Source organism: Pan troglodytes, chromosome 16, assembly GCF_028858775.2.
Source record: "Pan troglodytes isolate AG18354 chromosome 16, NHGRI_mPanTro3-v2.0_pri, whole genome shotgun sequence".
Taxonomy (NCBI): Eukaryota; Metazoa; Chordata; class Mammalia; order Primates; family Hominidae; genus Pan; species Pan troglodytes.
The window spans coordinates 33,890,091-33,915,749 of record NC_072414.2 but is presented as its reverse complement, the minus strand read 5'-3'; the positions used below and the strand labels follow the sequence as shown (position 1 = coordinate 33,915,749).

The 25,659-nt window shown below is 46.8% G+C and overlaps 1 protein-coding gene across 1 annotated transcript in view; it reads left to right on the top strand.

Annotated features, from left to right (window-relative positions):
* The window catches only part of EHD4 (EH domain containing 4), a 75,417-nt gene that overhangs the window by 26,108 nt on the left and 23,650 nt on the right, over nucleotides 1–25,659 (top strand). The window contains exon 3 of the mRNA XM_510639.9: nucleotides 3,440–3,537. Within this exon, the coding sequence (XP_510639.2) occupies nucleotides 3,440–3,537 (98 nt within the window). The remainder of the gene's footprint in view (nucleotides 1–3,439; nucleotides 3,538–25,659) is intronic.

Below are 25,659 nucleotides of genomic sequence, written 5' to 3'. Positions count from 1 at the left end.
AGTAGCTGGGACTACAAGCGCATGCCACCATGCCCGGCTAATTTTATTTTTTGTAGAGACGAAGTCTCATTATGGTGCCCAGGCTGGTCTTGAACTCCTGGGTTCAAGAGATCGTCCCCACTCAGCCTCCAAAGTACTGGGATTACAGGCGAGAGTCATGGTGCCTGGCTTTGCTCTCTCCTTTTACTGTGTGGCAGGACTCCTAGCAGCTTGCCTGAGACCTCATAGCCTGGACCATTACTTTATCCCCCATCTCTGCTACCCCTGGCCCTTCCTTAGACGTGGAGAGGATATGGAGTTGAGGGGCAGCCTAGGATCTTCCGTTGCTCCGTCTTCTTCTCTTACTTCAGAAGACAACATTTATCAGGTCACCCTCGGGTGAGGGCCATGTGAGGCTCCTGGGTTGAACCAGCATGTGTCTGCATATTTTACGTGAAATGTAGAGGGCAAGGCACAGATCCTCCTTGTGTTAATCTCCCCAGGAAGGAGTAGGAAATCCATCTTGGGACAGCAAATCTGTGCTTGGAAGCATTTCAATAAGCTGGGCCGGCCAGGGCCCCCTTACTGGGTGTCAGGCACCATTCGAAGCACTTTCCGTGCACATTAACTCCAGGCTCACCGCAACCTTACAGGTAGGGCTGTGAGCCTCTGCTTATAAAGGAGGAGACTGGGCGCAGAGGAGTCACACGACATACCTTGCCCAGTCCCACGGCTGTGAGTTGATGGGGTCAGGACATGAACTTGGCAGTGCTGACTGCAGAGCCCAGGTTCTTCACTACTAGGCTACGACTACCACTGCACTGCTGTTATACACACAGCAAGTACGTTTGCCGTGCGCCTCCCTTTCTCAGAGCAGAAGCGTGAGGCATGATTGCTAGAACACCATTAGGATTTTTTCTGATCCCAGCATAACTTCGTACGAATGCATTCGTATGCAGTTGTCACCTCGCAGCATGAGCGTGGCACCACAGGGTCTCAATGCTCCTTTCTGTTCTCTTGCCTGCCCCTCACCCCTGGACACTGTCTTTCAGGGAGCAGTCCAGCTGTGCACCCAAAACCCCAGCTGCCCACTCTTGAGGTGCCCCAGCCAAAGCTCTCCCTCCGCCTCCGCCTGCTGCTCCTCATCCTCTCTTTTTCAGCCATCCTGGGCTCCTCGCTTTGCCCGCTTGTATGCCATGTGGTGACGTCAGCACATCTCACGGTGGCTTGCTCTGTGGCTCCCGTGCCTGGCCTCTGCTGTCATGTCAGGAGGCCTGGGAGCTGTGGAAAGGCTGTCACTTTACACACAGGGAGCGAACAGTGTGCAAATTTTGAATCCCTCTGTTAGCCTCACCTGAGAATCTAGGGGGTGGCTGTTTTGGAAAAATGGATATTGAGTGTGAGCTTGTGGTTTGGGGAAAAGATCAGCCTCTCCACGGGAATGGTTTGCAGAAAATTGTTTCACGTAGGTGTGATGTGTTCAGCTCCGCCAGATGTCTCGGGCCATCTGATGGAAAGAATGGGACGGCACTGAGAGACAATCATTCCTGACAAGAAACGAGGTTCACCACAGATGTGCCCAGAGCCCTGTTCCTACCCCAATTCTAGAGAATTGAATAATGGCATGGTGGGGTTTTTTCTGTGAACTTACAAAGAATGCTTGGTGAGCCTCATGTGCTTTATTCCCACAAACCTCTCCCCGTGTTGGGTAGTAGGGTTTATTTAAAGGTCGGGGTACAGGAGGGGACTGTGCACAAGTGTCTGCAGACAGGTGGAAATTGGGGGCTTCTCTTCCACTAACTTGACCCTTTACTTTTAATGTTATGAGGTTTTTAACTTTGTGGGTTAAATTCCACCCCACTGACATCAGAAACAGTAGGTTGCAGTCTGCAACCAGCCGTGCATTAGCAGCATGGCCTCAGAATGTCATAACTGCTTTGTGCTTCAACTTTTCCACCTGCAAAAGGATCCTAATGTCTTTTTCTATATCTTCCTGGGCCGATTTGAAAATGTAGGAAAGACTGTGTGAAAAATCGTGTCCCAAGCCCCTTCAGAGAAAGTGATTTTGAAATGTCAGTAACGGCCGCTCATACCCAGGGCTGTGGTGTCCACATGTGCACTCTGGAGGCTGGCCAGGCCTCCCTGTCCTGCATTCCCAGCATTTTTACTTTGTGAGTAATCCCCACCACTTCCATCACACGGAAGAATTGAGCTTTTAGCTTTCTGCCCACACAGACACAGATGTCAGCCATCCATAGTAAAGGAAAAGGAGAGGCATTCTACACTTTCTGCCTTAAACATGCACAGTGCCTCACAAAGGTCCATCCCAGACCCTGGTGCCCAGGGTGGAAGTAACAAAGCACTTCCTGCCGTCACTTGTGGAGTTACTCGGTCTGAAAGCTAAAAGGACATCGCCAGACCCTGTCGGGAAGCCACCATTTTCATGTGAGGAACCCAAGACCCAGAGCAGGGAGGCCCTTACCCAGAGTCCCATAGCAGATTATCAGGAAACGCTGGGCAGAACTTGAACCCAGGTCTGCTGACCCACAGGCTAGATTTTTCCTCCCCACTCTGCTTCCGTGGAGTGGATGCAAGGGCAGTGACTACAGGGAAAGGGACCAGGATCAGGAGGAGGAGATGGTATCAGGCAAATGAGGAACAAGAGGGGCCTAAAGATGCTCAGCCAGGGCCTTCCCCAACCTGGTCCCCTCACCTACTCTCCAGCTCCCCTAGACTCCTAAGCACCTGGAGGATGTTGGGTGTCACAGGTGCCTGCCCCTCCCTGGCCCTAAAGCCATAGGGGACACTGGGCTGGATGCTAAGTTCCTGGGGCATCAGATGGGGAAACAGGCCCCAGTCCCTTCAGCTTTCATGCTAGGGAATAGGCAGGGAGCTTGGGGCTCTCCAGCCCAGTGGGCCAGTGCATCCTGAAGAAGGCATGGGATTCCCAGGGGGAGAGGCCCAGGATGCTTGGGCAGGGGCCAGCATGGAGCCAGGAGAGGTGAGGCCCATGGCTTTGGAGGCAGGCTGACCTTGGTTTAAGGCACCGCTCTGAGTAACCCTGAGCATTACTTAACCTCTCTTATGTTAAGCATAATTCCTTCACCTCATGAGGTCAATATGAGGATCAAATGAGAGGATATTTGTAAGATACCTACATGTTCAATAAATGTTAGCTAAAATCAAAATGAACAGAAAGGCATCAGGTGGCAGATGGCAGCACCTCTCATACCTGTCCCATGGGCCAGCATCTGTTCTCTGTGGCAGGATGGAGGTGCTATCAATCTCCTCCAAGCTCCTACTTCACAAACAACTTCATTAGGCATCCTCAGTTTCTGTCAGTCTCCTTCAGGCCCCCACTTTACAGATGTCAGTAAGCCCAGAGAGGCCAAGAAGCCCCATGGTTGGAGCACTCTGCGATGCCCAGTTTCTGACCCCTCCTTTGATCCGTCTCTTCCAGATTCATGTGCTCACAGCTCCCCAATCAGGTCCTGAAGAGCATCAGCATCATCGACAGCCCCGGCATCCTTTCTGGGGAGAAGCAGCGCATCAGCCGAGGTCAGTGCCTGTCCCTGCCCCTCCCCACCAAGTGCTGGCTGAGGCCCTCTCTGCTGTGAGCAGAGGATTTCTGTCCCTATATTATTCTATCCGTCCTCCAGGACAGCTGTTGGGCAGCTGAAGGGGCCCCAAGTGTCAACCAGGAGTTCATAGCATCAAAGACTCTGCCCCCTCCAGGGGCTTATATTCTGTGAGAAAGACATTTGTCAAGTTACACATGAGTAAATGAAGATGAGGAGTGGGGTAAACAATGGGAGGTATCGAGGTGTGAGGGGACCTGGCTTGGCCTCGGGGGTGTTGGGAGAGGCTCCTGGAGGAAGCAGCATTGGAACTAGGATCTGAAGGAGTAGGAATTACCTAAGGGAAGCTGTGGGGTAGGGAGAGACTATGAAGCATTCAGAGGGGATCTGTGAAGGATAGAAAATGCTTGTGCCGAAGCACAAGTTTCTCCAGCCTTCACAAGACAAGGATGAGGCAATAGCTGCTTCTAGGCCTGTGCTTTGTAGTCAAAACAGATGGGTCTGCTGGGTAGAGTGGCTCACGCCTGTAATCCCAGCACTTTAGGAGGCCGAGGCAGGTGGATCAGCTGAGGTCAGGAGTTCGAGAACAGCCTGGCCAACATGGTGAAACCCCATCTCTACTAAAAATACAAAAATTAGCTGGGCATGGTGGTGGGCACCTGTAGTCCCAGCTACTCGGAAGGCTGAGGCACGAGAGCTGAACCTGGGAGGCGGAGGTTGCGGAGAGCTGAGATCATGCCACGGCACTCCAGCCTGTGGGCAAAAGAGCGAAACTCCGTCTCAAAAAAAAAAAAAAAAAAAAAAAAAAACCGGTGGGCCTGCTGTCTCCCTCCGTCCCGGAGGAAGGGGGCATCAGGGGCAGACCAGAGGACAGAGTTGACTTACGGAGAGGAAATGCCTGATCGGGAGGGTCAGGATGGGTTCCTGCCATCACAGGTCCAGAGGCAGCTCAAGTCTTTTCCTTGCCCTGGCCCTTGAAACAAAGGCGGGTTGCTGGGAGGGAGGAGATGGAGCAGATGCATTGCTGCCATCACTTCTGGCTGAGAACTCTTCACAACCCCTTGAACAGCAAGTCGGTAGCACCGTGCTGAGAAGTCTGGGCATGCCAGGGTTGAGCAGAAGCCTGTGTGGGGTCACGGTCGCAGGTTATGACAAGGCAGTGAACACCCCGCAGCTCACAAAGCAGAAGTGCAGTTACATAGGCCAGTGAGGGTCCCGTGACAGGGGTCAAGAAAGGGATTCCGAGGCCAATAAGCCCTCCTTTCTCTTGGCATTTTGGGAATGCCACCTCTGCTGCTCCGTGGCCCCGCAGAGAGCTCGGGGCTATGCTGAGCCGAGGCCTCCCAGGGTGCCTGCTGTGCCTTCACTGTTTCAGTCAGGGACTTGCCAGCTATGGAATGCCATTAAGGTCACCTTTCCCGGGCCTCCAAGAACCTTGCAATTATGAAAAAAAACAAAACAAAAAAAAACCAAAAAACAGGTTAATGCTATTCATAAATATCTTGTTGGCTTTATTTTCTATTATAAAAGTATAGATGTTTGTGGCAAAGGATTCAGTCAATGAATAAGAATGTAAAAAAAACTCACTGTCACATTTAACAATTATTAATGGTTTTCTCTCACTTCTTAGAGACTTTTTCCTGCGCATATGCAAACACATTTCTAATAGAAATGGGATTACCATGCACATTTTCTACACCTTGATTTTTCCTCGTAACAGTCTATCTTGGACATCATTCCATGCCAGTATATTCAGATTATTTCATTCCTTTTAATAGCTACTTGGGTTCCATGAAAGTGACATAATATAGTTCATTTTGCTGATTTGTGGACATCATGATTGTTAATCAATTTTTATGCTTACAAATAGTGCTGTGGATGGTCGTCTTTTTATGTGTATCTTTACACCTCAGTGCCAATCAATTTTTTTTTTAAGAGTCAGTTGAGGACCAATAATTTAGCCCCAGAAAGGTTGCTCTGCAGATAGTATGGATAATAAAGCAGGCCCATGTTCCACAGCTATTCTGAGCTGCCCGTGTTTCACTGCTTCTCCATTTCTGACTGAATATGCTGGAGAAATATGTGGTCCTGCTAACTCTTTCTTTTTACCTCTAAATTTTAAGGCCTCCAGATTTTGGCTCCCACCATATGCATTTGTTTTCATTGGTAGGCCTTTAGCCAGTTCTGTTCACCTGAGTCTTGCAGCGTCTCTCCTTTGCTTAGTAATCGTGTCTTTCAAACTGTAGCTCCCTTACAATAGTGTTGACACGTGGATTAATGCTTTCAGAATGCTTTGAAGATCAGTTCTTTGTATCACTTTATAATATGATCTGACTCATATCCTGGTCTGACTTAACTGTGGCATGTACTTACTCACATCCTATGCACAGAAATAGCATATATGTTCCAGCCAGTCGGCGGTCCCTGCCACACTGACGGACACAGCTGTGGGGAAGGACCCAGAGCCACAAGCGATGACAGCAGGATGGGCCACAGCCGTGGTTCCCAAGCCCGGTGTCACACGGTGTTAGGGGCGCAGCTGGTGGTGGAAGTCACTCAGCTGACATTTTCAACACACTAACCCCAAAGAATGCATACGGTTGTAAAACAGCTTCAGCTCAAACGATTGCAAACAGTGCCACGTTCTCACGTATACTCACACCTACACCCAGCTTCGTAAGACCAGCTTCATAAGACCACAGCCCGACCTTTGCCGAGAATTAACGTCAACATGGGATAATAGACTGGGTACAAACTGTGACCCCACAAGATGTTTAAAGCATCCCCCACTGACTTTATTGGCGGGTCTTTGCCTCCCTTATGGGCATTGTGCCTGGGAAGGAGGAAAGGTGGCCGCTTGTGTACTGCCCTCCACTGCTCCTCCTTTCCCCTTTGTGCAGTTGATGATTAACCCTCAAAAACTGAGTGGCTGGGCGCGGTGGCTCACGCCTGTAATCCCAGCCCTTTGGGAGGCCGAGGCATGAGGATCCCTTGAGTTCAGGAGTTCAAGACCAGCTTGGCCAACATAGTGAGACCTCATCTCTATTTATTAAAAAAAAAAACAAAAAAAAAACCACATAGCATTCCAGGGGAGTAAATGTCATCTAAATCTCCTGTTTAGGAGCCGTATAAATGAAACCCATGAGGGCAATTGATTTTGGAGCAATTTTTAGTATACTACTCCGTAGTGGAAACTCCTTACCCCTCAAGTTTTCCTTAGTTCAATTATGGTTAGCAGAAAATCTTTTTTTTTTTTTTTTTTTTTTGAGACGGAGTCTTGCTGTGTCACCAAAGCTGGAGTGCAATGGAGTACTCACTGCAGCCTCTGCCTCACAGGTTCAAGTGATTCTCCTGCCTCAGCCTCCTGAGTAGCTGGGACTACAGGTGCCTGCCACCATGCCTGGCTAATTTTTGTATTTTTAGAAGTGACGGGGTTTCACCATATTGATTCTTGAGGGCTTTCCTTAACATTTCCTTAACATCGTCTAGGAAGACTTAAAGATGTTTGTATATAAATGTTAAAATGATAATCAGTATGGTAACCATATTGGCCAGACTGGTCTCAAACTCCTGATCTCAGGTGTGATCCGCCCGCCTCGGCCTCCCAAAGTGCTGGGATTACAGGTGTGAGCCACCATGCCTGGCCATTGGCAGAAAATCTTTAGGGACAACAGACTAGGTTAGTTTAGTTACTAACCTGTAGCTTTCCCGGCTGACGTGAAGTGTTGAATTCCCATCAAGCAAGGATAAAAGTGTTCTGATATATTTATAATAATAATATTCTGATCAAGTAATAGCTTCCTAAAAGTCCTACAAACTTTTCTTGATTTCTTTTCTTGTATTTTAGTAGCCAATGAAAGAATGTTTGGATTCCTGCGGTTTTCTAAATTGCTTTCTTGAAGTGTGTGGGTAAATCTGAGTTGGTTCACTCTTCAGAACATCCTTTGTCCTTGGTGATAGCAGCCAGGTGTTTGACTCTGTGATGAGAAGAAAGAGCACCTTTATCCACACGCATAGCATTTTCCTTCCCACTCGACCTCTTATCATGCTGGCCGCTGAAATACTGTTTCCTAGAATACTGTTGAGTCCATGCTGAACCTAAACATAATCTAGGATATATTTCTAGAGTTAGCATGAACACAAGTGTGTTCCCAGCTACTTAGTACAAACCTCCAGATTCTGACTCCAATCATAACATCCTTTGAAAAATTATAATGTAGCAACTGGTATTCTTATCAATCTATTTAGCATTTGGCATTTTCAAGGTGCTGTTTTAACCACAGATTATTCCTATGGTTTCTTGAGAATACGAGGTTTTGCATAGCCTTCAATAGACTTGATTTTGGTAATAAAAATAGTACAGCTTTTCCCTTTTAAAAATTTAAAGAACTCTAGAAGGAAAAAGCTCTATCTAAATTTTCTAACAGATCGACTTATTCTCTCAGGAACAACAGCTGTCAAATGAAAATTCGAGAGTGTCTTTTCCTGATGTTTAAGCTCTCACCTCTTAATCCCAGCCTATTCATTATAAACCAATGAATAGAACTGGGAAGACAATGAAAAATAAAAGGACAGAAAATGTCCTGCTAGTAAAAGCAGTGGACAGTAATAGTACATGAAGCCAGGAGGATCTAACTGCACTTCAGATAACATGACAGGCAATAACAGAAACTTCAGAATCACTGATTACCATTTTAACATCTGTATACAAACATCTTTAAGTCCTCCTAGGCAATGTTAAGGAGATGTTAAGGAAAGCCCTCAAGAATCAAAAAGGCGCCTGGGTAGTGATATAAACAGGAACAGGCTGTTTCAAGGGTCTGCCAACACAGCTAAGGTGCTCAAACACAATACAGGTTGAACATCTTGAAACTGAAAATTCAAAATCCAAAATCCTCCAAAATCCAAAACTTTTTGACATGATGCCACAAGTGGAAAATTCTACACCTGACCTCATGTGACGGGGCACAATCCAAACTTTGTTTCATGCACAAAATTATTTTAAATGTTCTGTAAAATTACCTTTAGGCCATCTGTGTATGGTGTCTATGAAACATAAATGAATTTAGTGTTTAGGCTTGGGTCCCTTTCCCAAGATCTCTCATTATATATGTATGTGCAGATATTCCCCAATCAGAAAATCTGAAATCCAAAGCACTTCCAGTCCCAACCTTTTCGGATAAGGTTTACACAACCCGTATCTCAAAAGAATCGACAGAGCTAGGAAACGGGGCCTGGACATCCAAGCTGTGACTAAGAGGGGTACAGAAAAAAATGAAAAAGGCACCAGCAGACCACAATCAGGGAAGGACAAATGCATCCACTTTTGAACTTTGAAGACAAAAGACCGGATTTTGAAGCTTGCTCAGGAAAGGAGAGAGAACACTTAGAGATGTCCAGATAAGAATGACTTCCCCTCTCAGGCTTTGGTAACAAGAAGGATTTGAGAGGAAAACACACACATATGCAAAAAAGAAATGAGTCTTTTTTCCTAAAAGACCAAGAACCCTCAGTTCCCTTCCATTGGTCTATGTGTCTGTCCTTCTGAAAGGCTGTTGATCAGAGCCTGGCTGGAGAGATGGGTGAGCTCTCTAGCCAGCCAAGGCAGGGCGCTGTAGGCCAGCGTGCAGACAAAGTGAGACGAAGATATGACACTCTTACCACGCCTCTGCCTAGCACCGAGTCGAGGGAGAGAGAACTGTGGCTGCCCTTCCTGTTGATATCTCTTCTAGACAGCAGAAAGAGTGTGTGAAAGAACAGAGAGAGATATATGAGCTCAGGGCCCTTGGAGGAACAGGAGCTGTGCGTGTGGCTGGAACATGGGTCCATGGCAGGTGGGCGCACGTGGCAGGAGACTCGAATTTGTCCTGAAGGCCACATGGAATACTGAGGGGTAGGAGGTATGGGAGGACGTGGTGGAGAATTCTGTAGAATAGAACATGCAGCCACAGGCGTGGATCATGAAGCCATTTTTTTATTTAGAGTTTGCATTCAGTGACCTGACTCTGAGCTTTGTCTGGATTTGGCAGTGACAGAAAAGTGTCCATCCCTGGAGGCGGGGGCCCAGCCCTGATGATTTGTTGGCAGATCCTGTTTTCCAGCCAGGGCTAAGGCCAGTCTGAGGTTGGGTTGTGAGGTCCTGGACATCACTAGCCACTTGGGCCTCTAGCAGGAAATCCTGATTTCTTTTTGTTTCGGGGAAGTTTTGACAAACGCATCCAGACTCCTTTTCCGCTGGTGCCACGGGAAATTCCACACCGCAAGTGTTACTCTTCCGGCCCTGATGTGAGCATATCGCCACTGTGACTCACAACAGCGTTCGCCAGCCCCGGCAGCTAGTTTGAGTTTTTGTTAATACATCAAATGCATTATTGATTGTGAGAAATGACTGTTTTTATCTAAACTTGAAACCTTGACTTTTACATGAAAAACAAAAAATTTTATTTGATGGGGAGAAGGACACTTCACTTACTTTGCATATAGAGCATTTCATATTTATGTTTATGATATAAAACATTTCACGGGATATCTCAGACATTGGGATACAGAGATTAATCAGAGAAAAACATTTGCTTCTTACTCTTTTGAGTAATAATAATAATAGCTAATACTCTCATAGTGCATTGTTAAGTGCTTTCCACATATTATTAACTCATTTGCTCCTCACAAAAGCTCTGTGAGGTAGGAGCAATTATCCCATTTTATAGAAGAGAAGACTGAGGCACAGAGAGCTTAAGAAATTTGCTGACAATCATGTAGCAAGTATGGTAGCTTGTCTTCAAAGATACTGCCTCCTCCCACCACCATGCCAAGACCTGTGCCTCCCAGCATTCGTGCCTTGGGAGTCTTCTCTCCATGAGTCTGGATTGACCTTCTAACTCACTTTTGATCAGCAGAATTCTGCAAAAGTGATACTTCATGATTTCCTAAGGCTAGGTCATAAGAAGCCCTGCAGGTTCCACCTAAATCTCTTCAAGTGTTCATTCTGTGGGAAGCCGAATGCCATCTAAAAAGTCCAACTACTCTTAGTAGTTGTCATACTGTGACTGAGACCGCCATTCTGTGAGGGAAGCCCAAGCTAGTCACAAGGAGAGGCCAAGAGGCCCAGGCAGCCTCCTTGGCTGGTCCAGCTGAGATGTGAGTAAAGGGGCCATCACAGAACCAGCTCAGTTGAGCTGTCAGGTAACTCCAGCCCCAACCACTGTCTGACTATCACCTTCTGACAGACCCCAAGTGAGAACCCAACTGAGCCCAGTCAACCCACAGAACCACCAGAGAAAATAGAAGTTATTGTTTAAGCCACTACATTTTAAGGTGGCTGATGACCAAAATAGCCAATAAGTGGTTGAGTGGGATTGAAACCAGGCAGTCTGGTTCCAGAGTGCATGCTGTTAACCACAAGAGGCGTGGATGCAAACCAGGGCAAAATACAGCTGCCAGTCACACACACGGAGAAGGCAGCAAACCCCATGAGAAAATGTAATTGATGCTTTACCCCAACAACATAAAATCTTCTATTTTTTTCCTTTAGCAATTTTTGATGATAATTTTGCTTGGAAAAGAGTACACACTACCCTGCATTCTCACTCCTAGGATAGTGGAAAGGGGAAAGAGGTTTTCTTATGTTGAATGTCTGCTGTGCACCCCACTCTGCTGTGCCCCCTGGTCAATTTCTTAAGCACCTACTATGTGTCAGGTGCCAGGTGCCTTAGGTTTCACAGCAACAGTGAGACCTCATGGCTGCCTTCGTGAAGCATATACTAGGGGAGATAGAGGAGCCAAAACACAAAACAAATGCAATTGAAACAAAGACATGTCCCACAGCAAGGGGTGGGCAGTCAGGGAGGGCTCTCTGAGGAGGTGGCATTTAGGCTGGACATAAAGAATGGAGGGTTTGCCTGGCAGAGAGTTGGGGGAAGAGCTCTTCAGCAGGAGGAGCTGCATTGGCAAAGGCAGAGAGTAGGTGAGACCTGGCAGGTTCGGGGAAGGCAGAGGCTAGGGAGCAGCCAGGAAGTGGTGGGTGATGAGATCAGGAGGCCCCCCCGCCACCTGCTGTGAGCTGTAGGCCCTGGGGAAGTGCATAGATTTTTCTCTGAGAGTACCAGGAAGCCACTGAAGGATTGTCTTTTTCAATCTTCTGTTAATTACCTAGAATTATTAGGAATGTCCGGGTCTTCCTGTACTGGGCAAGAACAGCCCTGGGCCTGCCACTCAGTTCTCTGGGCATGTTTGGTTGCTGGTTTTTCTCTTTCCTTGGGCCATGCAATTGCTGACCTTTCCTTCTCTGTCATACATGTGGCATATGTGTTCTAGGCCAGCCTTTCCCTGCTGCCCCCTCCTGCTCTGGAGTCCACACGGCTGCAAATGATGCTCGGAAGACTAGCGCGGTGAGCCCCAGGGTCCACAGACAGTTATCACCTGGAGAGCTGTTAAAATGCTGCTTCAGCCAGGCAGAGGGGCTCACACTTGTAGTCCTAGAACTTGAGGCTGAGTCGAGAGGATCACTTGAGGGCAGGTTCCAGACCAGCCTGGGCAGCATAGAGAGACCCAGTCTCTACAAAAAATAAAATAAATTAGTTGGGTGTGGTGGTGTGTTCTCGTAGTCCTATCTCCTTGGGAGGCCGAGGCAAGAGAATCTTGAGCCCAGTAGTTTGAGGCTGCAGTGAGCTATAATTGTGCCACTGTACTCCAGCCTGGGTAACAGAGCAAAACTCCATTTATTTATTTGAAAAAAAAAAAACAAGAAAACTTCCTGGCACATGGTTCAGGGGCATCTGGGCAGGGTCCAGAGGGTTCTGATACAGGGGGCCCCATTTTGAGGAATCTGGGTTAGGGCTGAGCCACCACTCCTGAGCCTGAGCCTGTCCCTCCTACATACCCTGCCATCCCCAAAACAAGTGAAAGAAGGGGCTGGCAAACTTGGAGAACCTACCGAAACCAACCTGGGCTTTGTCCTGCATCTCTGTATGCCCCAGGGTGAAGGCTGCCCTCTCAGAGAACAGAGGGGAGAACTTGAGTGAGAGAGACGATGGTGTGGGGCAGGCTCTGTGACTAACCAGCCTCCTTCCAGGGCAGGGCTTTGGAAGGAAGCAGAGGTGACTGTCCCGCAGGAGTCACCAAGTGACCCTGTCGGCCTCGTGGGCGTCTGACAGGGAGGGCGTGAGGCCTGATGCTGGGTCCTCTGTCTGTGTCTCACTGCTTGCAGGAGCACCCCCGCCTAGCCTACTTCGGAAGCTAGGATTTTTAGGAACCCCTAAGGAAAATAAAGAAGGAATTTTTTTTAAGTTTTCAGGTACACTTTGAAACGTTTAATAACCTTCCCTGGTTTTATGGGGACATTCCTGTTACACAGCCTCAATCCCTGTTGCTAGAGGTGGTAAAGCTTCTCTCCCTCCTAATCACTGTGCACCAGTGGGGAACCCCCAGCCTAGAAGGTGGGAGGGAAAGATTATAAATGCAGGATTCTAGGTGGAAGAGAGGCAGCGGCAATCCATGCTGAGAAACACTGGCCGGGCACGTTTCTCCCTGTCCCCGGCTCTTTCCCTTGCCAGCTGGGCAACCTGGGCGAGTTACTTCACCTCTTTGAGCTTCATTTTCCCCTGCTCTAAAAGAGGGGAAGGTACTTTCTCTCGTACAGTGGGATCTTACGAGAATCTGAATGATCTGTGTTCATAGCTAAGTGCTCCATAGATATCAGCCGTTCCTGTTATCTATGAAGCTCAGAGTGAGAGGGAAACAGCAAAAGGTCCTCCCCAGGATACACGTGTGGCTTGAATTCAGGTTTCATGTACCTGTGCCCGGCAGGCAGGCAGGCATCTCAACCATCCAAACAAGCCTGTGGTTGGGGAAACGCTGAAAATAACAAGGCTTTCAGGGAGCGTCTGTATTTTCCTTAGAAAGACAGAGGGAGGTGGGGAGATGCAGGCACACTCCTGTGGGCCCTGGAGGAGGCTGACCTGAGCTTGAATCCCAGCATGGGGCCCTGTGAGCCTCTTTCCGCTTTTATAAAGTGAGGGAATTTTCCTTCCCAGGGTTGTTTTGAAGATAACATGTGTAAACCATTTAACATGGATCATGATTAATAACTGGTGATAGGGGCGGTCATGATTCATTTTATAGAACTGGGGTGGTCCCAGAATAGACGGACCCAGCTCAGAGGGCCCGCTCGGCCAAGCGCTCAGCATTTCCCAGGGGAGGGCAGAGGATGGCCGAGTCCTGGGACTCAGACAAGGGCCTTGCTCTTCCAGAGATCCAAACAGGGGCGGTGAGGGTGCGTGAAGTATTTGGGCCTGACCGTAGAACTATGGAAAGCCACGAGAGTGCAGACAAGGGCTGGAGGTGGGAAACCTGCTGAAGAGAATGACCCGGGAGCAGTGTTCCCGGGTGTGGCTGAGGGGCCCGGCTTCTGGCACTCCTCCAATTCTTTTTGCCATAATCCTCTTTCTTGTATCTAGGGATATTTCTCACACATGCCCTGATGCAGTTTCCTCAAGAAACCTCCATTCACCTGTAATCTTAGTCTCTTTCTCAAAATTGCCTCCCGTTGGAATCCAAATCGAGATGCAAAGCACAAATCAGACCATGTATGCAGCGTTTCACCTTTCTGAAGCACCCTGCGGTGGGTAGGTGTGTATGTGCTTGGGACAAAAGGCTACAAAAAGATAGTGAAGAATGTCTGTACCACCCATATCCCCCAGTTCCTCTCCCAGAGCAGACCCTGTCTGCAGACCCTGGGGCTTCTCCCAGCTCACCCACCTACTCACGTGGAGCCCTGGCGGGATTCGCTCCACTGCCCTGTGTCTTGATTTTCCCACTTATAGTAAATCTTGGAGCTTGTCCATGTCTGTACTTTGGAGCTGCCTCCCGCAGTCCATCACATAGATAGACCAGAATTAATAGGTGCCATCCTTTTGGTGGGTGACATTCAGGCTGTTCCTAATCTTTTGCCGTTACAAACAGTGCCACAGTGGATTTACACAGTTTAGCATGTACAGTGCAAGTGTATACAGTTGGCACGATAACGTGCAAATATATCTTGAAAATTGCTGAAAAGGAAGGAGCTTTAAAAAAAAAAGAAATTGCTGGCTGGGCGTGGCGGCTCACGCCTGTAATCCCAGCACTTTGGGAGGCTGAGGTGGGTGGATCACGAGGTCAGGAGTTCGAGACCAGCCTGACCAACATGGTGAAACCCTGTCTCTACTAAAAATACAAAAATTAGCCAGGCGTGGTGGCGTGAGCCTGTAATCCCAGCTACTCAGGAGGCTGAGGCAGGAGAATCACTTGAACCTGGGAGGTGGAGGTTGCAGTGAGCCAAGATTGCGCCACTGCATTCCAGCCTGGGTGACAGAGCTAGACTTCGTCTCAAAAAAAAAAAAGAAATTGCTGAGTAGATTTTAAGTGTTCTTACCACAACAAAACAAGTATGTTAAGTAATGCATATGCTAATTGCATTGTCAATTTAGTCATTTCACAATGAATGCATATTTAATTTTGTTTTATTTTAATTTAATTTTACTTTATTTTATGTTTTATTTTATTTTGAGACAGGATCTCGAAGCTCCGTCACCCAGGCTGAAGTGCAGTGGCACGATCACAGCTCACTGCAGCCTTGACCTCCTGGGTTCAAGTGATCCTGCCACCTCAGCCTCCTGAGTAGCTGGGACTATAGGCATGCACCACCATGCCCAGCTAATGTTTTGCATTTTTTGTAGAGATGGGGTTTCACCTTGTTGCCCAGGCTGGTCTCAAACTCCTAGGCTCAAGTGATTAACCTGCCTCAGCCTCCCAAAGTGGTGGGATTGCAGGCATGAGCCACTGCACCCGGCCTCAGTGTATACATATTTCAAAACAACATGTTGGACATGATAAATATATACAATTTTTCTTTATCAATGTAAAAAAATAAATGAAATAGAGACTAATCCAAAAAATGTGCAGATGTAACTCTAAGATGCATTCCTAGAAGTGGAATTTTGGAATCAAAAGGAACTGCGGTCTTTTTATTATGTTAGCTGGTGCCAAAAATGCCACTGTAGAAGGCATGCCTGTTTACATGCCCACCATCTCATTATGATTCTAATTTTCATTCCTCATGGTTAGTGTGGTTGAGCATCTTTTCATGTATACCTTTTTAAAGTATTTCCTTTTCTGGAGGTATTTGACTATTTTGAAATACTGTTGGTAACTACATGGGCTACTTTTAGCAAAATCAGTGAGTCATTTTTTTATAAGCAGCCCCGTGTGGATTCCCATGGTTCCCACTGACTGGGTCTTTCTTTCCATCTGTGACATAAGCCCAGAAATAACTGTCTCTGAGTAATAGTTTGGCTTGAGGAGCTGGTTAGCTGATAACTTAATTGCTAGAGCTGGTCTGCAGTGCCAGCTGTTGTCCACAGGCATGCAGGACACTTGTGCAATGCCAAGATGTTTGAAAAGAGGAACAGGGCAGGGCGAGGGGTGGGGTCTTCAGGTCAGAAGTTGCTTTCGAGCCCTTTATGACCCCAGTTGTCATCCCCTTGGTTTAACATTTCTCTTTAGAAAACTGTAACCTGAAGAAACATTACCTTTGCCCTTCTGAACCACAGAATGACAAGATGCATTGTCACGGTCAAAGCCTTGTTTATAAATGTTTGACCTCATCACATTTGGGTGGAGTCTGTTGGCATTTTGCCTCAAGAAAATTCAGTGCAAGTAATGTTTGCCACGCCAACTCCGTCTGATTTATAGACATATTGTATGAGACTTTCTAGCCTGACTTATACACAAAGCCCACTTGAAAAATGAGGAATGGACAATTTCCATGTGCGTGACTCGGGATTCCTGGATCTGTTCATCCTAATATATAATAATATCAGAAGGTTAGACGGGGTGACTTCTTAAGCATCCTTGGAAGTCATACATTCCACAACCCTTCCTCGGATAGTTTCTTTCAGTATAGAGTTGTTTGGAATTGGATGACAATAAGTTAAACTTTGGGGCAACTAATTACACCTATAGAAACATTCAAGGACCTTCAAATTGGCCCAAATGCTATAGCACATGAATCCAGTAGAAGGGATGTAATAAAATGAAACTTACTGTTTGATAATTGTGTCGTTTAGAGTTGTTCATTCAGTATTCCTGTAGCCATCTGAAGGGTCTACTGTAGCCATCTGAAGGGTCATCTTAGGCTGGCACTGTAACTAGTTCGTGTCTGTACTATACAGACGCTGAGCTAAATCGATTTTCCTGGGAATCTGGCTTTTTATTTCAAAGAAGTTTACTGTTTGGAACCATCCTATATAGCTAAAATTTAAGATCTAGAAAGAATCCTTTTTGATCATCTGACTCACAGGTATAGAAACTGAGGCCCAGCAGAATGAAATTGTTAAGCCAGGCTCCAGGACTTACAGGATTTTCTTGGTAGGTTTTTTACCAACTTCCCTCTCCAGCAAAGAGCCTAAAATGACTGATAATACCATGTTGCTGTCTTTCTCCAGGGCTCAGCCTTCTTTAAATGGGCCTGCTTCTTCATCTGGTGTTTAATCTGAAATGGAAAGTGAGATGCGAAACCCAATTTTCCCTTTCACTTGGTCACATGCCCAGAAGCAGCAGCGTTCAGTGGGCCGAGTACTGGCGTGGAACCTTCCTCTGTTCCCATGTCTGTGGCGTGGCACGAACCTGTGATGTGGGGCTCTCCCGCCCTTGCCCTGGAGGGGCCTTCAGGGACATGTGGCTCACCCATCTGTTATTGTCACACATCCCCCAGAGGAAGGAGGGACAGGCTGTGAGGTTAGCTTGTTTATTTTATGAGGAAACAGGCACAGAAAAATTATTTTACAGAGTCTTGGGCAAAATCCCAAAGGAAGGAGGAGTGGGAAGAGCAGAGAGCGGATAAACAGCACAACGCCATCCCTGGACACGCCTAGTTCTTGCTTTTATTTAAATTTTGGTAGGTTCTGTGGCCACACCCACTTCAGGCTAGGTACTGGGAAACAACCTCTGGGGTTTTCTGGTAACCAGTTACATTCTCCAAGAGGTGGCCGTTACCAGCTGAAAGGTTCGAGGTGAACTCACATACAGCCTCTCCAAAAGGAGCTTGGGAACCTGTGTTCCCTCCGGGCAGTCTCCCAGACCTGGTTTGGTATCAGCCCCTCCCTGCCACTGCCCTGCATCTGGTCAGCTGGGGAAAAGGGGGCAGGGAGGAGAGAAGGCCAGTGGAGCAGAGCCATTCATTCTGTGGCTTATTTTGTCATCAGCAGTTCCCATTGCTCCTGCTGATTAGGGACTGCCTCTTCCTCTGGGGTGTAGTTGCTGAGATACTGCTTCCCCCTCAGGGTGGTGCTCGGCACACCCAGCATAGCCTCTGGCAGGAAAGTGCTGGAATCCAGACCTTCACCAAAAGTGCCATTGTAGAAGAAAAAGAACAACCTCCTCAATAATAATGCAAGTAGGCCAATAATTTTTACAATATGCATATTTGTTTTCTTGATATAAAAATAATATATATTCATTGTAGAACACTTAGGAAACCACAAATCAAAAAGGAGAGAATAAAGTACACTCACCTCTGATTCTACCATCCTGGTACACATATGGTGCAGCGCAGTGGGTGAAAGCACAGGCTCTAGGATCCGAGTCCCTGGGTTTGAATCCGGGCTGCCCTGAGAAACAGCTGTGTGCCTTGGGTCGGATACTTAACCTCTCTGAGTCTTTTTTCCTCCTCTGTAAAATGGGGGTAATAAAAGTACCTACTTCATGGGATTGTTGCAAGGATTACAAGATTGTAGTGATATGGAGCTCACAGGGCAGTGCAGGAATGTAGTAAGAGCTAAGTAAATATTTGCTGCAGTTGTTGATTTATAGCTATCATTTTGCTCTCTGCCACAATGACATTTTCAGAAGACATTTTCAGAAGCAGACTTTTCTAGTTGCAAAGTAAACTCAGCCTGGAAACAATGCAGAGACTCCTTGCCCTGAAGTGGCTGTTATTATTAACTAAAGGGACTCTTTTCGAAGTGTATTTATAATACCTGAGCGATCCCAGATAGTTGATGTTTACTTTGAGATGATTTACACTTCCCCTAGTTAGTAACAACCCTTTTTTAGAAACGCATACCACTATTTAAGCAACTAAACCTGCCAGATTGCTAAAAATCAGTTACATTTCTTGTTCAAGTGAATTCACTTGATTAAACCAATTTTACTGTATTTTACTGTGATAAGAACACTTAACGAAATCTACCCTCTTTACGCATTTTTAAGTATCCATTACAAGCACAATGTGGCTATAGGCACAGTGTGGTTCCGCAGATCTCTAGAACTTATTCATCTTGCCTAACTGAAATTTTATGCTGGTTGATTAGCAAAGCCCCATTTCCTTCTCCCCACAGCCTCTGGCAGTCATGGTTCCCCTCTCTGATTTTGTGTGTTTGACTATTTTACATATCTTATACAAGTAGAATTATGTATGTTTGTCCTTCTGTGATGGGCTGATTTCACTTAGCCTGTTTTTTTCCTCAAGGGCCATCCATGTTGTTGCATATTGCAGAATTTTTTTTAAGGCTGAATAGTATTCCATTGGATGTGTACACCACATTTTCTCTATCCATTCATTCACTGATAGATGCTTTTCTTATTTCTACATCTTGGCTGTTGCCATTAAGCATCCATCAATGAATGAATGGATAAAGAAATGATGCCAATAATGCTGCAGTGAACATGGGTGTGCAGATATCTCTTCAAAGTCCTGATTTCAGTTCTTTTGGACAAATACCCAAAGTGGGATTGCTGGATGATATGATAGTTCCATTTTTAATTTTTGGAGGAATAAACCAAATGTATTGAACACCTACTGTGTTCAGTAGTAATTCCTGGGTGTATAGTGGTGAATAGAATAAGGAGTGGAGTCTCTGCCCTCAGAATTTCTGTCTTATAGTCAGCAAATGTGTATACCATTTCAGAGTATAAGTGCTATGAAGGAAATTCATTAAAGCTATAAGACTCTATCCCTGGGAACCTGATTTGATAGTGTAAGGCATCTGCAGTGGGCCTTTGGGTTACAGACACAGTGAAGACTTGGCCCTGCTCTCAGGCTGCTACAGACCCCATCAGGAGGAAACAGGAAAGGCGGTTCTGTTCCACTGGGTGGGGGAAGGCCACCTGGAGGAAAGTTCCCCAGAGGGATAAGTGGCTGTAGTTGGAGAAGAGGAAAGGGCATTCCAGACAGAAAGAAAAGCCTGAGCAAGGGTGTGGAGACAGGGAAGTACAGGATGCTGCTGCGGAACAGCAGAGCCCAGTGTGGTTTGTGCAGTGGAGAGGGTGGGGCTTAGTAAGAGACTGAGCAAAGGTTGAGAATTGAGGCAGAGGCTAGTCATGGAGAATTTGTTCTGGAAACATTTGTTCTAGACATAATCAGGGACACTCACAGTTTTGGAGATAATCTCTGAGTTCTAAGAAGGGATGGGGATCGTCTGAGGGCTGGATTAGTGAGGATGGAACCTGGGGACAAGAAGGAACTCTTGGTGCCTGCCTCGTGCTGGATGCTCACTGCACGGGTGCTGGAGGGACACAAAGGTGAACATGCAGCCAGGAGAGCCTGGGGTTGCACAGACAGAGCCACACAGAAAGTGCTGGGGTCAGGGGTAGGAATGCCCACATGGAACTGGAGCTGCTAACTCTGGGAGGGGCGGGCAGGGCCTCGAAAAGAGGAGAGGTTTGAGCAGTTTTAGGCAGTGTTCCGTCACCACCACGGGCAAGTGGCCCTGCCCACCCCAGGAGTGGGAGGAGGGACATGGCAGGGGGAGCTCGGCTGCATTTCTGCCTGCCTTCCATTGCCTTGCATCCTTTCATTAACACACATCTTTCTTTGTTTTTTTTATTTAAGTAGAGACAGGGCCTCACTCACCCAGGCTGGTCTCAAACTCCTGAGCTCAAGTAATCCTCTTGCCTTGGCCTCCCAAAGTGCTGGGATTACAGGTCTGAGCCACCACGCCTGGCCATAGACACACATCTTGTTTAAAACTCATAATTAGAAACTTGGCTCTGAAAAGAAATGTAAGCATTATTTTTCTCTTGTTCTATTAAAAATAGACTGCCAAATTTGCTTCCTCAGGGACCCCCGTGCTATATTTACCTGAGCCAGGGAGCAACTGTTCTAACCCCTTATGCCATTTCCTGGTGGCTCTTTCTCTGGCCAGGATGGAGGACCACAGTTTCCACAGGGGCTGTGACGGGAAGCCCTTGATTGGGTAGAAGGGGCTCCTTCCTTCCTGCCCCCTCCTTTTGTTCCCAGAACATGGAGCCAGGAATGCCAATCTGGGATCTTCCGCAGGACAAATTCTTTCTCCTAGTTCCCCAAGCTGTGTAGCTTTTGGGTCCTTTGGCAAAGAAAGAAACTATATTTTGAAACAACTGGACTGATTACATCTCTTTTTTGTTCCAGACTAATACAAGTTTCACTGGAAGGTCTTAAATAATTGAAATTTCTATTAATTGCATGAATAAGTGTTGAAAATATACTGAGCGCCGTGGGATGGTTCTATGATTATGTTGAGTCCTGCGCCCACAACACACACTCATACGTGCAAACACACATAGGTCCAGATCGTTCCATGCCCCAGGCCACGTTGCATTGTGCCTAGCTGAAACCAATTCTCACAAACTTGGAGCATTCTCACTCCTGTTCTGTCACCATGAGAGGTTTTCATCACCTTGGCCAGAAAGCAGGATGCAGGTTAGCCGCTTCGAGTGGTTCTTAAGGCCGATTTCCTCTAAAGCTTAAGGCTTCTACTATAGCTTCATTCACCTCCATATACAGCCAGCTTAGGTATGTAGCCCCTTGATGAACAGATTTCAACTTTCTGGTCCATTCAGCAGTTTGTGGAGATGTGTATCTTTAAACAAGTTTAGCAGCCTTGGGATTTTTCTTTCTTTTCTTCCTATTTACTTTTGCTTTTTAAGTCAATTTTGTTGAAGTATAACATATGATTAAATGCACCTTTTTTTTTTTTGAGATGGAGTCCCTCTCTGTCACCCAGGCTGGAGTACAGCGGCACAGTCTCGGCTCACTGCAGCCTCCGCCTCTTGGGTTGAAGCGATTCTCCTGCCTCAGCCTCCCAAGTAGCTGGGATTACAGGTATCTGCCAAAAATTAGCCTGGCTAATTTTTGTATTTTTAGTAGAGACAGGGTTTCGCCAAGTTGGCCAGGCTGGTCTCGAACTCCTGACCTCACACGATCCACCTGCCTTGACCTCCCAAAATGCTGGGATTACAGGCGTGAAAAATGCATCTATTCTATCTAATTGTACAGTTTGGTGAATTTGACATATTTGCATACTCGTGTGACTATGGCCATCATCAAGATATAGAAACTTTCCATCACCCTGAGACGCTCCCTGTTTGTCTGTTCCACTCACCAGCCGGGCTCCTGTCACAGGCAGCCACTGCCTGCTTTCTGTCACTATAGTTTAGCTTTGCCTCTTCTGAAATCTCGTAGGAATGGAATCCCCCAGAAAGCACTCTCTGGTGTCTGGCTTCTTTCACTCAGCATAATGTGTCTGAGGTTCAGCCACGCACAGGTCAGCAGTTCATTCCTCTTCACGGCTGAGTAGTATTCCACTGAATAGTGCCACTGTGTATCCATCCCGTCCCGTTGAGGGACATTGAGATTGCTTCTAGTTTGGGGCTTACAGAAGTGTGTCCCTCAGGCCAGGCGCAGTGGCTCACGCCTGTAATCCCAGCACCTTGGGAGGCCGAGGCGGGTGAATCATGAGGTCAGGAGATCGAGACCATCCTGGCTAACACAGTGAAACCCCATCTCTACTGAAAATACAAAAAAAAAAAAAAAAATTAGCCGGGTGTGGTGGCGGGCACCTGTAGTCCCAGCTACTCGGGAGGCTGAGGCAGGAGAATGGCATGAACCCGGGAGGAGGAGCTTGCAATGAGCCGAGATTGCACCACTACACTTCAGCCTGGGTGACAGAGCCAGACTCCATCTCAAAAAAAAGAAATGTGTCCCTCAGTGACAGTTCCAACCACATCCTAGACACTCCATAATTACTCACCAATCCATTTTTTTACTTTTGTCTTTGAAGTGTCTCGTAAAATTCTAAGATGTTCAGTGCACTCTCAATGTCCAGAGAGATGTATTCCAAAAGATTGTTTAAAGCCAATGTTGGGAATTTTGAACAGATCTTTTCACAAAAAACATTCAGTCCTTTCAGAAGCATTGACTGAGACCTTCTCCTGGTCAGCACTGTTCTGTGCTGTGACCAGCAGGTAAGAAGGCCCACCCTTACAGCGGGGTTGTAGGACTCCTATAGGAGCCCAGGAGAGCAGGGGCTGCTTCTCAGAGGACACAGAGCTTGGTCTCAAAGGCTGAGTCCGAGCTGTTGTGTCTCTACCCAGCACTGGGCACCAGGTGGATGCATCTATGAACTGGACTGTCTGTAAGAACTGAACGGTGCACGTCCAGACCAAACACAGTCCACTCAGAATTTTAAAAACACTATATAGGCCAGGCACGGTGGCTCACACCTGTAATCCCAGCCCTTTGGGAGGCCGAGGCAGGAGGATCACCTGAGCCCAGGAGTTTGAGACCAGCCTGGGCAACATAGTGAGACCCATCTCTATAAAAATTTTTTTAAAAATTAGCCAGGCATGGTGACGCACACCTGTGATCCCAGCTACTTGGGAGGCTGAGGCAGGAGAATTGCTTAAGCCAGGGGGGTCAAGGCTGCAGTGAGCCATAATCACCCCACTGCACTCCAGCCCACATGACAGAGTGAGACCCTGTCTTAAAACAAACAAACAAACTGCTATGCAGACCAAACAAAACAGCAGCTGAGCACCACATTCATTCTGAGGCCCACTGGTTTTCAACCTTGTTCTAAGTGATCGCTTCTTTCACAGGCCTACTTAGCACAGTGTAGCTAATCTCTAGTGTTCCTGGGAACCTAACCACCCTCTAATAGAACCTTTGGAAAAATGCATTATTCTCATCCTTCTGGGTACAAATGTGTGCCCTGCGTTATCCCAGCCAGGGTGGGTATGTATAGGACTTTCCTGAGCTGGGGAGTGTCTGTGATTAAAATCATAGATTCAATTTAGGAGCAAGCTGGAATCTTTAAGACCTGCTGGTAGAAAAGGAAGGCCACTGGGCTTCTGTGAGTCTGCTGCTCTATTGATCGCATATGAGCAGTGTTTTTGTTCCCTTGGTGTCTTCTGTTATCTACTTCTGAGCACTGATTCTCTCACTTGGCTCAAGCATCAATGCACTGTCACCTTCACCCTAAATAATTTTATTTCCTTCTATAACTGCAGACTGTGCTTCTCCCACAAATATTTCTTGCATCCCCCCTGTATGCCAGGCACTGGATACAAAGATTTTTTAAATAACCAGTAGATAGCGTTTTGGACAGCTTTCTAGGTGCCAAGGTGATTCTAAATGCTTCACGTATATTAACTCTGCAGCTCCTGAGGCCTGTGGATACTATTATCAGCCCTAGGGTAGCCCCAGGACACTGTTATTACAGATGAGGAAACGAGGCACAGAGAGGTGAAGTAATTTGCCCAAGGTCACAGAACTAGTAAGTGATGGAGCCAGGAAGGTCCCAGGCAGTCTGGGTCCAAGGCCCACATTGTCCGCTACTATCTTGTGTGACCATGATGAAGACACGGTTCCTATGGTTAGAGAATATATAATCTAATGAAAGAGACCAGCCCATCCCTCTGATTTTAATACCCTATGTGAAGTGGTGCCACAGGCAGCACAGGCAAGGGAACTCAGGATGGGGAGCAGTTGAGGAAACCAGAGTAACCACAGCTCAAATTTGCTGAAAGTTAACAAAGTCTCAATGCCTTATGGATAAAAGCATTTTCTCAGGTAATCACTCAACAACCTGATCTTACAGGTGAAAAAAACTGGAGCTTAATGTTAAGTAATGTCTAACTTAATCAAAGTTGGCCCAGATATTTTGAAGAATGACTAGGGTTTGGGCTGGCTTTCTAGGCTCAGTCTAGACCATAGAGGAAGGGTTCGCCAGGGCCATAGCCCAGCATGGGCAAAAGCAGGGAGCTTGGGTGAGTTTTAAAATCTGTCTTCAAATAAGCATGTTTCAGTTCTGTTTCCTCGACCTGTGATGCACCACCTAAACATCTATTGGTAACTTTTTGGAATAAAAGGAACTAATACTACTTTAAATGTATTTGATTTGCTTTGTTGCTTGCTAACCAACGGGAACATAAACCTATCTGTACAATTTCCCCACCCTGGTATTCAGTCTAGACAGTGATCCTCAAACTGCACCATGCATTGCAATCACCTGGGGAGCTTCCAAGTGCAGATCACCAGGCTCAGCCCCAGGGATTCTGATTCAGTGGTTCTGGGGAGGGGCCTAGGAGTCTAAACTTTAGCAAGCCCCTTATTTCATTCCAACACAGGAACAGGCTTTGAGGATCCGTGGTCTCTAGGTCCTTCTGAATCACCGTTTTCCTTTAGCAGGCAGACTAAATGACATGTTGGGAGTTAGATCCGCTGGGATTTTTGGGTAGCTAGGTATTTGCCGCCTGAGTCCTTCATGACACAAGAATCAAGCAGACCTATTCAGCCTTAGGAGGAGGGAGAGACTCTGACACATGCTACACCACAGATGGACCCTGAGGACGTTGTGCTGAGTGAAAGAAGCCGGGCACAAAAGGACACTTCTCTGAAGTACCTAGAGTAGTCAAATTCATAGAGACAAAAAGTAGAATGGTGGTCGCCAGGGGCTAGAGAGAGGAGGGGAGAATTAGTGCTTAATGGGTTCAGAGTTTCAGTTGGATGGTGGTGGTGGTTGTATAACAGTGTGACTTATTTAATGCCACTGTGCAGTACACTTAAAATGCTTAAAGTAGCAAAATAATCCTAACTTTGTAGGGGGAGGTGGTAAGCAGACCAACCTCTCCCAGCTTTGATCATTCCTTGCTTTCTTTTGGACACGGTGATTTCTACTCCTTTGATTGTGTTGCCTGATGTGTGACAGACCGTCCTCTTACACCTGCTCAGGGACAGAACAAACACAGCTCTGCCTACCTGTACTTCTCGAACTGTATTAAGCTCTCATTGTTGCTTTAACACAAGAAA